The sequence below is a fragment of the Mandrillus leucophaeus genome, unplaced genomic scaffold (assembly GCF_000951045.1).
Source record: "Mandrillus leucophaeus isolate KB7577 unplaced genomic scaffold, Mleu.le_1.0 Scaffold174, whole genome shotgun sequence".
Taxonomy (NCBI): domain Eukaryota; kingdom Metazoa; phylum Chordata; class Mammalia; order Primates; family Cercopithecidae; genus Mandrillus; species Mandrillus leucophaeus.
In genome coordinates, this window is record NW_012101743.1 from 3,821,243 (window position 1) to 3,836,774 (window position 15,532).

The 15,532-nt window shown below is 41.4% G+C and overlaps 1 protein-coding gene across 2 annotated transcripts in view; it reads right to left on the minus strand.

The window, feature by feature from the left end:
• Nucleotides 1-1,738: 1,738 nt before the first annotated feature.
• Nucleotides 1,739-15,532, minus strand: part of UPF3B (UPF3 regulator of nonsense transcripts homolog B (yeast)) — a 19,270-nt gene continuing 5,476 nt past the window's right edge. Inside the window, exons 4-11 of one of the 2 annotated variants that reach the window (XM_011977166.1) lie at nt 12,505-12,603; nt 10,198-10,308; nt 8,695-8,738; nt 8,036-8,218; nt 7,603-7,641; nt 5,339-5,499; nt 4,729-5,023; nt 1,739-2,744 (exon numbers count right to left, since the gene is read on the minus strand). In XM_011977166.1, coding sequence (XP_011832556.1) covers nt 2,595-2,744; nt 4,729-5,023; nt 5,339-5,499; nt 7,603-7,641; nt 8,036-8,218; nt 8,695-8,738; nt 10,198-10,308; nt 12,505-12,603 — 1,082 coding nt within the window. In that variant the 3' untranslated portion in view covers nt 1,739-2,594. The remainder of the gene's footprint in view (nt 2,745-4,728; nt 5,024-5,338; nt 5,500-7,602; nt 7,642-8,035; nt 8,219-8,694; nt 8,739-10,197; nt 10,309-12,504; nt 12,604-15,532) is intronic. The other variant, XM_011977167.1, reaches the window with a different exon arrangement.

A 15,532-nucleotide genomic window follows, 5' to 3' on the forward strand; every position in this document is an offset into this window, starting at 1 on the left:
CATCACACCTGGCCCATTTCATTCCTTTTTTTGAGAGGGAGTCTCGCTCTGCTGCCCAGGCTGGATTGCAGTGGCATGATCTTGGCTCACTGCAATCTCTGCCTTCCAGGTTCAAGCGATTCTCATGCCTCAGCCTCCCGAGTAGCTGGGATAACAGGTGCCCACCAGCACACTTGGATTTTTGTATTTTTAGTAGAGATGGGGTTTTGCCATGTTGGCCAGACTGGCCTCAAACTCCTGACCCCATGTGATCCACCCACCATGGCTTTCCTAAGTGCTGGGATTACATGCGTGAGCCACCATGCCTGGCCTTTTGTGAGATTTCTAAGGACGACTAATCCTATGTATATAGCTGTCAGGCATATACTTTCCAAGAATTCACCAAGTGTAATCTTGGCTACCTTGAATAATGATACAATTGGTATAATAAATTTTTGTTGTATAAAGGACAGCCCAGAGGCAGTAAAGAAAAATCTAGGCAGCCTGCCCCTACCCTGCCATCAAAAACATGTAACATACAGGACTCTTTATACCAACAAAAAGTTACAAAACCTCCTTAATTAACCTTTCCCCTATGGAATTAAAGATAACATCTGTGAATACCATAGAAAGTTACATCTTAATTTTATAATCAAAGCTTAATTACTATCTCCGGACTACCTTATGCATGCATGCTGTGGAGGGTGGTCCAGTTCCAGTTCCTCCAGATTTTGAAGGCATTAAAGCTTCATGAATGCCCAAGTCATCCTTTTTCACTGCCCTGGAACTAGTTACCCCCACTGCCCTCACTCTTTCAATTTTTCCTGCCTCCTTCCCTTAGCATCACTTCTCTCCACCAGAGCAGCTAACTCCCCATGGCTATAAGCATTGTGAGAAAGCAACCACGTTGTGTTCACTACCATAGTGTCAATGCCAACACATACTGAGGTACTCAATTATTGTTTAGATAGCCAGGGTTTGAGTTGTCTCCATCCTACCTTTATTTCCAAAGAAATCAAACATGTATCTGAAGAAAAGGAGGCAGAAAATGAACAAACACTTGCTTTCCTATTGTTTCTAACAGTTTATATTTATTTTTAAATTATTATTTTTAAAAATTTTTTGAGGCAGGGTCTCACTCTGTAACCAAGGCTGGAGTGCACTGGTGTGATCATGGCTCACTGCAGCCTTGACTTCCCAGACTGAAGTGATCCTCCAGTTTCAGCCTCCTGAGTAGCTGGGGCTACAGGTGCACACCACCATGCCCAGTTAATTTTTAAAAATTATTTTAGAGATGGGGTCTTGCTCTGTTGCCCTGGCTGGAGTGCAGAGGCACGATCTTGACTCACTGCAACCTCCACCTCCCAGGCTCAAGCAATTCTCGTGCCTCAGCCTCCCGAGTAGCTGGGATTACAGGTGCCCGCCACCACGCCCAGATAATTTTATACTTTTAGTAGAGATGGGGTTTCACCATGTTGGCCAGGGTAGTCTCAAACTCCTGACCTCAAGTGATCCACCCACCTAGGCCTCCCAAAATGCTGTGATTATAGGCGTGAGCCACTACGTCCAGCCTATTTTGTTTAAATTAATAGACTTTTATTTGTAGAGAAGTTTTGGGTGAGATGACTGCTCCTGCTTCACCTTCTGCCATGAGTTAAAGCTCCCTTCGGCCTCGCCAGAAGGTGAGTGATGTCAGATGTCAAAAATTTAATTTCTCAAAACTCATAGCTATTTAGTAAAGTTAATAAACACACTTAGCTTCACACTTGAATGCTGTTACTATTTATTGACATCAAAACAAAACAAGCTGAGACTAAAAGTTGCTATTTAACAGGAATAGACATTGGTGCAGTTTCCTTCCTGGAGAGGGTATGCACTCAGATCATGAGACCTAAGATCAAACGCACACTGGATTGTCAAGAATCAAACAAGGACTACATTTCACCTCTTAATAGAAAAAATGCTGAAGACAAAACATGATGTTTAAAAATATTCTTTATGCTAAGCTCATATAAGCAAACAAAAAACTAAAACTAATCCTAAAACTTTAGGACACTGGATACAGAAGTAACATAACTATTTAAATTTTTGCATCAATGAAAGTGTGATCTATCCTTCACTGTACTTGTACTACAAGGACATGCTTGTTGCTTCTACACTACCCAAAGTCAACACTTATCATCAACAATGCAATAGAACTAGATCAGAACAAGGCTTCAAAGCGACTCTGCTCTACCCAAACTCAGAAAATTAATTCAGGATGAACAACAGCTTTTGATTTTAGAACCAGCTCTTACTTTTCTCTCGTGTCATATGTGATGAAGTCTTCCTTGACAATTCCCCCTGCAAATTGCAATGCATGTCCTCGCCGTCACCTTTTTCTGACACTTTAAAATTAATTGTAGAAATTGCAAAAGCAATGAAATTGTACTTCCAATTCTGAATCTCAGATCAGATTCCTGCTTTGACACAAGACTTACTCCTCTGCAGTGTACCCCACCAGCACAGCGACTCCCTTTCTCTCTATTCCTTTGCCCTGAAGGCACTTCTGGATTGCTTAACGTGTGCTCTTTGGCTGCCTAGACAGTCAGGACACCTAAGGCCATCTGGACTTATCACTCCTCTCCTCCTTCTTTTCTATGGCTAATACCACTTTCCTGCTTCCTTTCTGCTGCTGAATCTCCAGACTTGGTGCTGTCATCAGGGGGACAGAGTCGATTTCGGCTTCGAGCTCCTGGTTGATAAAGCTGCATTGCTGGACGATCCTGAAGTACAATAAAATATGTTACTGTTACAACAATGCTATTAAGCTTTTATATGGGATTTTTAAGAGTCATAGTTATGTAATACTCAAGTGAAGTCATTTAAGACCAAAAATGTGAGGGCATGGTAAATGACAACTTGCCTACTTCCTCTCTCCATCTCCAAAGAAAAGCAACCATTTTGTAACTACTATTTTATATGCTTGGGTAAATAAATTATTTTTTGGAGACAGGGCCTTACCCTGTCACCCGGGCTGAAGAGCAAGTGGGACGATCATGGCTTATTGCAGCCTCGACATTCCACACTCAAATGATCCTCCCACCTCAGGTCCCTAGTAGTTGGGATTATACGCACGCGCTACCACGCTGGGCTGTTCTTACATTGTTAGTACAAACGGGTTCTCCCTATGTTGCCCTGGCTGGTTTCCAACTCTTGGGCTCAAGTGATCCTCCTGACTTGGCCTCCCAAACTGTTGGGATTATAGGCATAAGCCATCATGCCCGGCCCTAAGTGCCAGTTTTAAAGGAAGCACAGAAGATAGAGGAACATGTTAACACCACGGGGATGTAATCTGCCAACTCAGAACAGGAAAAGCCCTACAAGACAAATTGGTTTCTGCAACAAATGGTAGGAAAACAAGAGAAGGGTAAATTGTTTAAATTAAAAGAAAACTTGGCTGGGTGCAGGGCTCACACCTGTATTCCCAATACTTTGGGAGGATCGGTCGAGCTCAAAAGTTTAACACCAGCCTGAGCAACATAGGGAGACTTCATCTCTACAAAAAAAATTAAAAATTAGCTGGGCGTGGTGATGCATGCCTGTAGTCCCAGGTACTCTGGAAGCTGAGGTCGGGGGGATCGCTTAAGCCCAGGAGGTTGAGGCTACAGCGAGCTGAGATTATGCCACTGCACTCCAGCCTGGGTGACACAGCAAGACTGTCTCAAAAAATACATTAAAAACAAAAAAGAACTGAAGGAGACATTTCAAGCAAGTATAATTTGTGTAATTTGTTTAGGTCCTATTAAAAAAAGACATTAGGCTGGGCACGGTGGCTCACGCCTATAATCCCAGCACTTTGGGAGGCTAAGACAGGAGGATCACCTGAGGTCAGGAGTTCGAGACCAGCCTGGCCAACATGGTGAAACTCGGTCTCTACTAAAAATACAAAAATTAGCCAGGCATGGTGGCTCGCACCTGTAGTCCCAGCTATTCGGGAGGCTGAGGCAGGAGAATCACCTGAACCCGGGAGGTGGAGGTTGTGGTGAGCCAAGATCATGCCACTGTACTCCAGCCTGGATGAGCTGAGATTACAGGTGTGCACCACCACAACCAGCTGATGTTTGTATTTTTAGTAGAGACGGGGTTTCACCATGTTGGCCAGTCTGGTCTAGAACTCCTAGGCTCTAGCAATCCACCCACCTCAGCCTCCCAAAGTGCTGGGATTACAAGTGTAAGCCACTGCGCCTGGCCCATCATACTATTCTCTATTCTACTTTTGTGTATGTTTACAATTTCTATAGTAAGTTAATAAAAGCCCAGCCAAGACTGAAAAAAAGTTGGCCGGGCATGGTGGCTCATGCTGTAATTCCAGCACTTTGGGAGGCCGAGGCAGGCAGATCACGAGGTCAGGAGATCAAGACCATCCTGGCTAACACGGTGAAACCCCGACTCTACTACAAACACAAAAAAATTAGCCAGGCATGGTGGTAGGTGCCTGTAGTCCCAGCTACTCGGGAGGCTGAAGCAGGAGAATGGTGTGAACCCAGGAGGCGGAGCTTGCAGTGAGCGAGATTGCGCCACTGCAGTCCACCTTGGGCGACACAGCAAGACTCCGTCTCAAAAAAAAAAAAGAAAAACAAAAACTTGCAGATTATTAAAGTTCCCCTTTAAAAAATTCTATAATAACAGTGAACTAGCCCTTCCTTTACACTTGCAGGAAAGGGGAAAAAAAAAACCCTCATAAACAAGTTTAATGACAATCAGTACCTTGTTTCTTATTCGATCTCTCTTGACCACTTCTTCTTTCTTTTCAGTTTTTTCTGAGCTGCCTATTGATTCTGTACTTTCAGCCTTCTTTCCTTTATCCCGAAGTGTGTCTTTCTCTTTTTTCATTTCTTCTTCTTTTCTCTTAAAAGTCTTCTCTTTCTCATAGCGCTCCTTCTGCCTACGGCGCTCTTCTTCTTGCCGCTTCAGCCTCTCTCTTTCTCGAAGAATGCGCTCCTGATCTCGTTCATATTCCCGTTCTCTCTCCCTGTAGTCTCTGCCACTCTCATCTTCAGGTCTGCATGAAAAACAACTCTGAGACAGAACCCTGAAAGATCTTGTAATCACAAATGCAGAACACTGTGATTCTGATTTGGCCCCTGCAATGAGGTTGCACTTTTAGAGCAGAGTGAAAAATACTAGCGTTTTAAAAAGGAACAAAACCCCAAAACCATTCACCCAGATTAAGATACAAGGATATATCTGAAACCGTTCCTCCTCATCCCCCTGCCCTGCATAAAACAGCTTATCTTAATTCAGGTATATGTCTAGGACATAGCAGCAAAACTAGCATGTATAAATCAAACATAACAAAGAGTCCTTGACTACTGACCTCTTTGGTTTTTCATCTTTAGGTTCACTATCAGAACGCTTGGGCAATGTACAACTTTGCCCACTGGCTCTTTCATCACTGAGATTCTCTTTGTCCAATTTCTTGGCTTTTTCTCTTTTGTCCAATTCTTTTTCATCTCCTTTTTCTGGCTTCTTGAGCAGCTTTAAAAAGAAAATGTTTATTTTTATTTTGAAGGCTGGGACACTATCTTCTGATTCTATTAAAAACCCAGTATACCAAATATTTAAAATTTAGACTAGACAAGGCCCCCTATCTCTGCAGGTGCGCTTAACCTTTCAGGTGAACAACTAGTGCACAAGAGCAGTAATTTACTAAAAGGATGCTATTAAAGTGTTATCCACTTGAACGAAGTGGTTTAATCACTTTGTGGCAATAGGATCAAGACTCCTTTGGCTTTTATTGTGAGGCAGGGTCTCACTCTGTTGCCCATCTGGAGTGCAGTGGCGTGAACATGGCTCACCGCAACCTTGACCTCCTGGGCTCAAGTGATCCTCCTGCCTCAGCCTCTTGAGTAGCTGGGACAACAGGTGCACGCCACTACATCTGGCTAATTTTTAAATTTTTTTGTAGAGACAGGGTCTCACCATGTTGCCCGGGTTGGTCTTAAACTCCTGGGCTCACACCATCCTTCTGTCTCCGCCTCCCACAGTGCTGGGATTACAGGTGTGAGCCACTGTGCCCGGCCTCCTTTGGCTTTAAGTGGGTCAACCTTTAAGTGAACCAATGCATACTTTGAAGTATGCTTCTGTAGCAAACCAGCATTTTGATATAACTTGATGGGAAACAGTCCACAAATTTTAAGTGCTAGGCAGATCATTTCTGTTGGGACTGTTTTTATGTAGTGCTTGGAATGACAAATATCTTGGTCACCAAAGGAGAGATCCATTGCAGGAATAATTTTGCCTTGAGCCTGAGAATAACATACTTATGATGGTACAATTATCTTGCCATTAGAGATGAATAACAATAATTATTTGGCATTTGATTTAAAAATCTGAATGCCTTATACAACCAAATAGTGAAGTTCCATCTCTACTGAGTAGGAACTCTGTATTCAATGCCATAGATACTGACACATGTTCAAAAATGCCATTGTTTCTCACATCCCTGCTATAAATCTCTCGAGAATACCTCCAAGTGTTGGATAATCAGAGAGATTCTTAGGCAAAATAGAAGAATTTCAAGTCTCAGAGTAAAGGCATCATACAAGGTTCATCTCAGGGTGAAGGCATCATGTAAATTACTAAGCAAAAGGCAAAGCACCACAAGACATAAGCATGAAGCACTTTGGCACGCAGACAGCCACTGCAAATGGTGAGTCCAAAATGCACACTGAGAAGCACCAGTGTGAAGTGAGGATACCATGTACAGGTTTCATTGGAAGTGCTCTTATTTCTCCAATGAACATCCTTATTAGAAACCAAGGTGTTCATTACTCTAATAAGAACATTAATGAATGTCTCTAGCATGGCTGGCTCTACCTTCTGCCTTGCTGATTGTTAGGAATAGCAAGTCAAGTCACTTGTGGCATAGCAGACAGAGAGATTGCTGGAAAGAATTAAGATGAGAAACTCCATCCTCCCCCAAGCCCCTCATCACCAGTAATGAGCCCCGTAGAGACTTAGGGAACCCTTACTACATAAACTGCTGAGTTTTCAGGAAGTAAAATAAGGAGACCCTGTCACCCTCTCTGTGAGATTTTCTTTGACTTTATCTGAAGTACTAGGTACTAGTACTTCCCCAGGAAATATGTTGAAACAAGGGCTACCCAAGCCACGCCCTCAGAAGGGAAGTGGCAAGGTTGGGATCTTTCTGCAGATTTTCTTCTTCCCAAATGCAATGCATGAATCCGAATCTGCTGCTCACAGATTCCCAGCTATATGCAGGAAGATACTATGGGAGTCATGTGAGAGGGAAAGGCACATAATGCAGGGTATTTATCCCTAGTCCTCCCACAAGGCAGCCAGTTATGAGAAGCGTATAAGAAGATGAGGCATGGTTGTCCTCCGGCTGTATGTCAATGAAGCTTCTGGGAACATAGCAGAGCATCAGGAAGTCACCTGGGCTTCCTTTTAAAGTAGAAATTTATAATAAAATAGTTCAGCTTTTAAGAAGACTCAAGTCAATCTGAAGGGGTTTTCAACAAGTAACACTACCACCACCACCACCAAAAGGACTTATTAGCTAAGACCTGTGTGTGTGACATGATACTAGATGCTCTGTATCATGTACTTGGTCCTTACATTTTTCTGATTCACAGCTTGTAACAGAAACCTGTGTACCTGAAGACAGTGGAAAACAAACAAATGAGGTAACTTCATGTATCAATTATGAAGGAAAAGCTGAATAAAACCCATAAATCATGCCAGCCAGCCCTAAGCCCTCATTTACTATGAATTTAGAGGACAGTAGTCTACAAATCAAACATTTTCAATGACAAAAATGGCACAGATCTGCACCAAAGAAATAACATACTACTAAATCCTTTTAAATGATCTTAAATTTAAAAACTAATACTATTAGCATTACAGGAAAGATTTTTATTGGATCACTTCCCCCAAAAGAGCAAAAACAAAACAAAAAATTCATTTACACCAACACAAGACACATGCATATTTAAAGAAGTAGATACATGCAATTTTTAGCAACATGCAGTCAGCTTCAGTACTCTCATACCTTAATCTTTGGTTCATCCTTTAATTTGTCCCTTTCTGGAATTCTGTCTATCTTCTTTAACTTTTCTATATCTTTCCTTTTTCGTTTCTCTTCTTCTTTCCATTTCCTCCTCTCTTCTTCTCTTTGTCTTTTTCTTTCTATTTCTCTCCTCCTTCTTTCTTCTCTCTTTTCTTCTCTCATTCTCTAGAAAGAAACATCAACACAAGTCTTCAAATAAAATAATCATCACCAAAACCCTAATCAATCCCGAAGGCATGGTAGACCCCGACTAAATAATCTTTCCTTCCTACTTTCTACAAAGTGGCATTCTACCACCGTTACCCCCACTCCACCCAGAAAACGAAAGGCAATGAAGACCAGGACCTGCTAATATTAGTCTTCCACTGCTGCCTTACTATCTCTCCAGAGGCTTTCAGAATATCAAAAGAGTGTCTCTGGGACAACCTAAGAACATTCCAGGTTTGTAGAGTGAACTCCTGGTCCAACAACCAGAGTGAAAGAGAGGGCCAGAAAGTGAGACCAACAAGACAAATCCTTAAAGAGTAATGGTGGAAAAAGAATCTATTTATCCTCTAGAAACCCAATGCTCTTAAAATATCTATAGAATGCAAAGCAATGAAATTAAAGTATTGAGAGAACTATAAAGACAAAAGATTTACCTGCTTGTTTTTCAGGAAGCTCAAAAGTGGGGTTGTCTTTTTAGCTACATAAATGTAAACAGATTATTAATAATACTTATCAATCCCTAGAAAGGATTCCATTTCTGACATTCCCTGCCAACCACCCAAGGTGGGAAAATGTGTACACCCCTTATGTGGAAAGATCACAATTGTAATATCAGAAAGAAGTTTTACAGCATTCGATTTCAACAATATGGGATTAAAATACCTTTTAAAAAGTGAAGAAATTCAAATTAAAACAACAAAATAATTTCTTAAAAGAGTTATTCCCAATTGATGAGAATTAAGTACTTAGGACATTCTCTTGTTTTACTGAGTGTAAACTTGTTCAACTGGAAGAAGTTGGGGGGAAGGGGCTAAAAATATCTAATCCTTTGGACCCCATAATTTCACTTCTGGGAATTTATTCTAAGAAAGTTACCGGAAATGTGCTTATACTATGCACCTATTAATAAAAGTCAAGTTTTGGAAGAATATTTTTCATTTTCAACATTCTGAATAAGCTATTAGCCTTACAGCCATTTTTTAAAACACGTATTCCTGGCCGGGCACAGTGGCTCATGCCTGTAATCCCAGCACTTTTGGAGGCCAAGGTAGGCAGATCACTTAAGGTCAGGAGTTCGAGATCAGCCTGGCCAACATGGTGAAAACCCCGGCTCTACTAAAAACACAAAATTGGCCACGCGTAGTGGCGGGTGCCTGTACTTCCAGCTACTTGGGAGAATCCAGATACTGCAGCAGAATCGCCTGAACCCGGGAGGCGGAAGTTGCAGTGAGCCGAGATTGCGCCACTGCACTCCAGCCTGGGCGACAGAGCAAGACTCATCACACACACACACACACACACACACACACACACACATACACACACAGAGAGAGAGAGAGAGACAGAGAGAGAGAGGGAAAGAGAAAAAGAGAGAGAAAGCAAACAACAACAACAACAACAACAAAAAAAAAAACACAAAAAAACCCCACATATTCCTTAGGATAAATTCCTGAGTGGAAATCCTGGGTCAAAGATTATGCTCATGTTTACAGCTACTGATATAGTAGTGACAGCCTATTACTGAGAACCAACATCCAAGCTAGAATTCCTCAAGCAGTTTTCAATTTTGCAGTAACTAATTTCATTTTTTGGTATTTTCAAGTCAAAATTTTTTCAGGAATATGAACTTATTCCTAGGAAATACCAATTGACCTTCAAAGGCTTACCACTGTCTAAACGTTCCTTATCAGCCATCAAACTTTTTGTATTGATATTACATTTGTGTGACACTAAATAGGTCGAAGAATTTTTCCCACCTTATTAATGGATTCTCATAATGCTGTGAGGCAGGTATTACCATCTGCATTTTACAGTAACAGTCTCAGAGAAGTTAGTAACTTCCCCGAAGTCACACAGCTAGCAACTGAGGGAGGTAGGAGACAGACTTAGGTACTGTGATGAAAAGGCTGTTGCCCTAATTCCTTTTGCCCACTTACCTATTAATTCTCTATTTTTTGCTTCTATTTCCTCTAGCAGTGTCTCCGGGGTAGATGTCATTTTCTCGTTATCTGTGGCATAACTTTCCAAAAACTTTCTATATTCTGGATCTAAATAATCATTTAAGGAAACAGAAAACATAATAGACTTTAAGCAAAAAAGAAGACATTATCTAGGATACTGATTTATCAAATAATTTTTTACTTCATGGAAGATTAAAAAAAAACCAAACCATACCCACAAGGTAGACTATTTAGAGCTTAATTGGTCATTTGCTCTCAGAACTCCTATAACTGATACTCACTATAGGAATCTGGTATAACACGGAGGTCAGGAAAAATGAGACACCATGCATTATAACAGAACCACTAGGGGTATTACATAGTTTGCTTTTAAAAGTCACTGTCGGCCGGGCGCGGTGGCTCAAGCCTGTAATCCCAGCACTTTGGGAGGCCGAGACGGGCGGATCACGAGGTCAGGAGATCGAGACCATCCTGGCTAACACGGTGAAACCCCGTCTCTATTAAGAAATACAAAAAACTAGCCGGGCGAGGTGGCGGGCGCCTGTAGTCCCAGCTACTCGGGAGGCTGAGGCCGGAGAATGGCGTGAACCCGGGAGGCGGAGCTTGCAGTGAGCTGAGATGCGGCCACTGCACTCCAGCCTGGGCGACAAAGCGAGACTCCGTCTCAAAAAAAAAAAAAAAAAGTCACTGTCCTACTAAACTAAGTTAGGTGTTCCAAAAATATAAATTAGAGAGAAGTCCTAGGTGTGGCACTTGAGGTGACTGTAATTCCTGGAGTTCTCTCCTAGACCTCTGACCTCTGACATCAGAAAGGGTGACACATCTAAGGCACTATATTGCTTGTTTCTATATGTCACTTGATCAAGTCTTCCAGATCTAAATCTGTAATAAAACCAATATCACAGCTATGTGTTATTGAGTCTTTACTGTTTTTTTTTAAATAAAATACCTGTAATAGTAACAAATGATGGAAATTAAACTAGATGATTCTAAAACATCAATCTGATATAAAATATGGGCCTAAGTCCTTATCCAACATAAAGAGTTGTGTAACAGCTATCTAACATAACATTACAAAGGTCTCAAAACCTGGAGCCAGTATACCTTAAATGGCAATTATTTTGGTTTTTCAGTTATTGTATTTTTTTTTTTTTTTGAGACGGAGTTTTGCTCTTGTTGCCCAGACTGGAGTGCAATGGCGTGGTCTCGGCTCACTGCAACCTCCGCCTCCTGGGTTCAAGCAATTCTTCTTCCTCAGCAGCCTCCCAAGTTGCTGGGATTACAGGTGCCTGCCACCATGCCTAGATAATTTTTGTGTTTTTAGTAGAGATGGGGTGTGTCACCATGTTGGCCAGGCTGGTCTCAAACTCCTGACCTCAGCTAATCTGCCCGCTTTGGCCTCCCAAAGTGCTGGGATTACAGGTGTGAGCAACCGCACCTGGTCTCAGTTCTTCTATTCCTGTTCAACCTATGTGTGTAGCTAACTGTATATTCAAAGACCAGAAAATAGGAGGGACAACTTCAGCTACTTTATATAAAGTTACCTGGGTATGGAAATTTTCCTACGACACTTCAAACCTTCTTCTTTATAAATGGAAACCAAAAGTCAATAATCATAAAAATGGTGAGGCCTCAAGAAGCACCTGTTAAACTTTGAAACCTGATTTTTTGTCCACTATTTTCTTTTTCTTTTTTTTTTTTTTTTTGAGATGGAGTTTCGCTCTTGTTGCCCGGGCTGGAGTGCAAGGGCACGATCTCGGCTCACTGCAACCTCTGCCTCCCGGGTTCAAGCAATTTTCCTGCCTCAGCCTCCCGAATAGCTGGGATTACAGGCATGTGCCACCATACCCGGCTAATTTTATATTTTTAGTAGAGACAGGGTTTCTCCATGTTGGTCAGGCTGATCTTGAACTCCTGACCTCAGGTGATCCGTCTGCCTTGGCCTCCCAAAGTACTGGGATTACAGGCGTGAGCCACCACGTCCGGCCTTTCCACTATTTTCTAATCAATAAACCTATGGTGATTTGTTACTCAATAGTCAACATTATATTGTTCAATGGTTGAAGAATGAAATGCCCTAGCCAAAGAGAGCAGAAATTCTGTGCAAAAAACCCTCTCTATTCTAACAATTAAGCAAAGCTTCCATTGGCAAATAACATTTCTCACTTACTTTATTTTGTATATTTTCTAATTTAAAATTTTGGGGTCGAATTAACTCTTGCAAAGATATTATTTTTAAAAACCCCACAGCAATAGCATTATATAATTAGAGCTATACTATACCATCATCGATAGTTCCGACTTTGGTATCTCTTTTCTTAGTCTTCTTTTTTGCAGCTTTTTGAAAAGGTGCAAATTCTACTATAGCGGGATATTCCTGACCTGTTTAGGAAAAAAATACCACACTTGCTATAACAAAGAAAATGTCAAAAGTGGATATAATGGAATCAATCCATTGCTTTCTAGGACTTTTTTGATGGCAGTCTTCTGAAGAGGGTCTCCCAAAGGCATAAAGCACACTGGCACAACCATAATCAACACAGTAAAAAAGGAGCCACAAATTCACACTGATAACATAATGAAACAATACGGCATGGAAGTAAAATATTCATTTAAATTCAACTTATAAAATGTGATATTTTAATGTGAAAAAGACCCTACAAACTAATTTTCATTTAAAAATGTTAGAAATCTCCAAAATAGGCAAATCTATAGAGATGGAACGTAGATTAGTAGCTGCCTGGAGTTTGGGGTAGAAGTGGTGAGAAGAATGAGGAGTGACAACTAATGGGTAGGGTTTCTCTGAGGGGTGATGAACATGTTCTAAATTTACATTGTGGTAATAGGCTCACAAGTCTATGGATATAGTAAAATTCACTGAACTGTATACTTTAAAGGGTGAATATTTCAGGCATGTGAATTATATCTCAATAAAGCTGTTATTTTAAAAAAGTGTAACTATGTGAGGTGATGTGTTATGTGAGGTGATGAATGTGTTAACTTGATTGTGGTAATCATTTCACAATGTATACATATATAAAATAATCACGTTGGGCCAGGCACGGTGGCTCACGCCTATAATCCCAGCATTTTGGGAGGCCGAGGTGACAGGATGATCACTTGAGGTCAGGAGTTTGAGACCAGCCTGGCCAATATGGTGAAACACTGTCTCTACTAAAAACACAAAATTTAGCTGGGCGTGGTGGCATGCATCTGTAATCCCAGCTACTCCAGAGGCTGAGGCATGACAACTGCTTGAACTCGGGACGCAAAGATTGCAGTGAGCAAAGATCACGCCACTGCACTCCAGCCTGGGCGACAGAGTGAGATTCCGTCTCAAAAAAATAAGTAAATAAAAATACAAAAATTAGCCAGGCGTGGTAGTGCATGCCTGTAATCCCAGCTACTTGGGAGACTGAAGCAGGAGAATCGTTTGAACCTGGGAGGCGGAGGTTGCAGTAAGCTGAGATTGTGCCACTGTACTCCAGCCTGGTAGAAAAAGAAACAAAAAAAACCCCCCCCCAAAAAAAATTATCACACAGTAAAATTTAAATATATATTATTTGTCAATTATAGCTCAATAAAGCTGGGGAAAAAAATCTATTAACACTTAAAAAAAATACACCAGGTCACCAAAAGCACAGGCAACAAAAGTAAAAATCCAGAGGGCAAATCTCATATTAAGTGTTCTTACCACAATAAAACAAAAAGATAAAGTATATCTCTTATTTAAAAAAAGTAAAAAATAGATAAATTGGACTATGTCAAAATTAGAAACTTCCGTGCATCAAAAGACACAATCAACAGATTGTTTCCATGTCTTCCATGGGTTGCCTTTTCACTACTCATGGAATGGGAGAAATATTTGTCAACCATATTATCTGATAAGGGGTAATATCTAGAATATATAAAGAACTCCTATAACTCAACAACAAAAACCCAAATAACCCAATTGAAAAAATGGTCAAGACACTTGAATGACATTTCTTCAAAGACAGTATACAGATGGCTAACAAGCATATGGAAATACGTTCAACATTACTAGTCATTAGGGAAATGCAAATCAAAACCACAATGAGGTATCATCTCACGCCTATTAGGAGGACTACTATCAAAAAAGCACGAAATAACAAGTGTTGGCAAAGATGTGCAGAAACTGGAACACTCATGTATTGGTGGGAATGTATAATGATGCAGCTGCCATGGAAAACAGTATGGCAGTTCCATAAAACATTAAAAATAGAATTACCGGGCCAGCCTGACCAACATGGTAAAACCCCATCTCTACTAAAAGTACAAAAATGATTTGGGTGTGGTGGTGGGCACCTGTAATTCCAGCTACTCAGGAGGCTGAGGCAGGACAATCGCTTGAACCCAGGAGGTGGAGGTTGCAATGAGGGAAGATTGCACCATTGTACTTACTCCAGCCTGGGCAACAAGGGTGAAACTCCATCTCGAAAAAACAAAAAAAAAAAACAAAAAACAAAAAAGAATTACCGGCGGGGCGCAGAGGCTCACACCTGTAATCTCAGCACTTTGGGAGGCCGAGGTGGGCGGATCACCTGAGGTCAGGAGTTTGAGACCAGCCTGGCCAACATGGTGAAACTCCATTTCTACCACAAATATAAAAAATTAGCAGGGTGTGGTGGCCCGTGCCTGTAATCCCAGATACTCAGAAGGCTGAGGCAGGAGAATTGCTTGAACCTGGGAGGCGGAGGTTGCAGTGAGCTGAGATCGTGCCACTGTATTCCAGCTTGTGTGACACAGATAGACTCTGTCTCAAAATAAACAAGTAAATAAATAATAAAATAAAAATAGAATTATCAAATGACCCCAGAAATTCCACTTCTCGGTATATATCCAAAAGAAGTGAGAGCAGGGACTCGAATATTTGCACATCTGTGTTCATAACAATATTGTTCACAATAGCCAAGAGTGGAAGCAACTCGAATACCCCTTGACAGACGAATGGATACACAAAATGTGGTATATACATATAATGGAATATTAGTCTTAAAAATGAGGCTGGCGGCAGTGGCTCATGCCTGTAATTCCTAGCATTTTGGGAGGCTGAGGCAGGTAGATCACTTGAGGTCAGGAGTTCGAAACAAGCCTGCCCAACACAGTGAAACCCCGTCTTTACCAAAAATACAAAAAAAATTAGCCAGGCATGGTGGTGGGCACCAGTAATCCCAGCTACTTGGGAGGCTGAGGCTAGAGAATTGCTTGAACCCAGGAGGCGGAGGTTGCAGTGAGCTGAGATCGCGCCACTGCACTCCAGCCTGGGCAACAGAGCAAGACTCCATTTCAA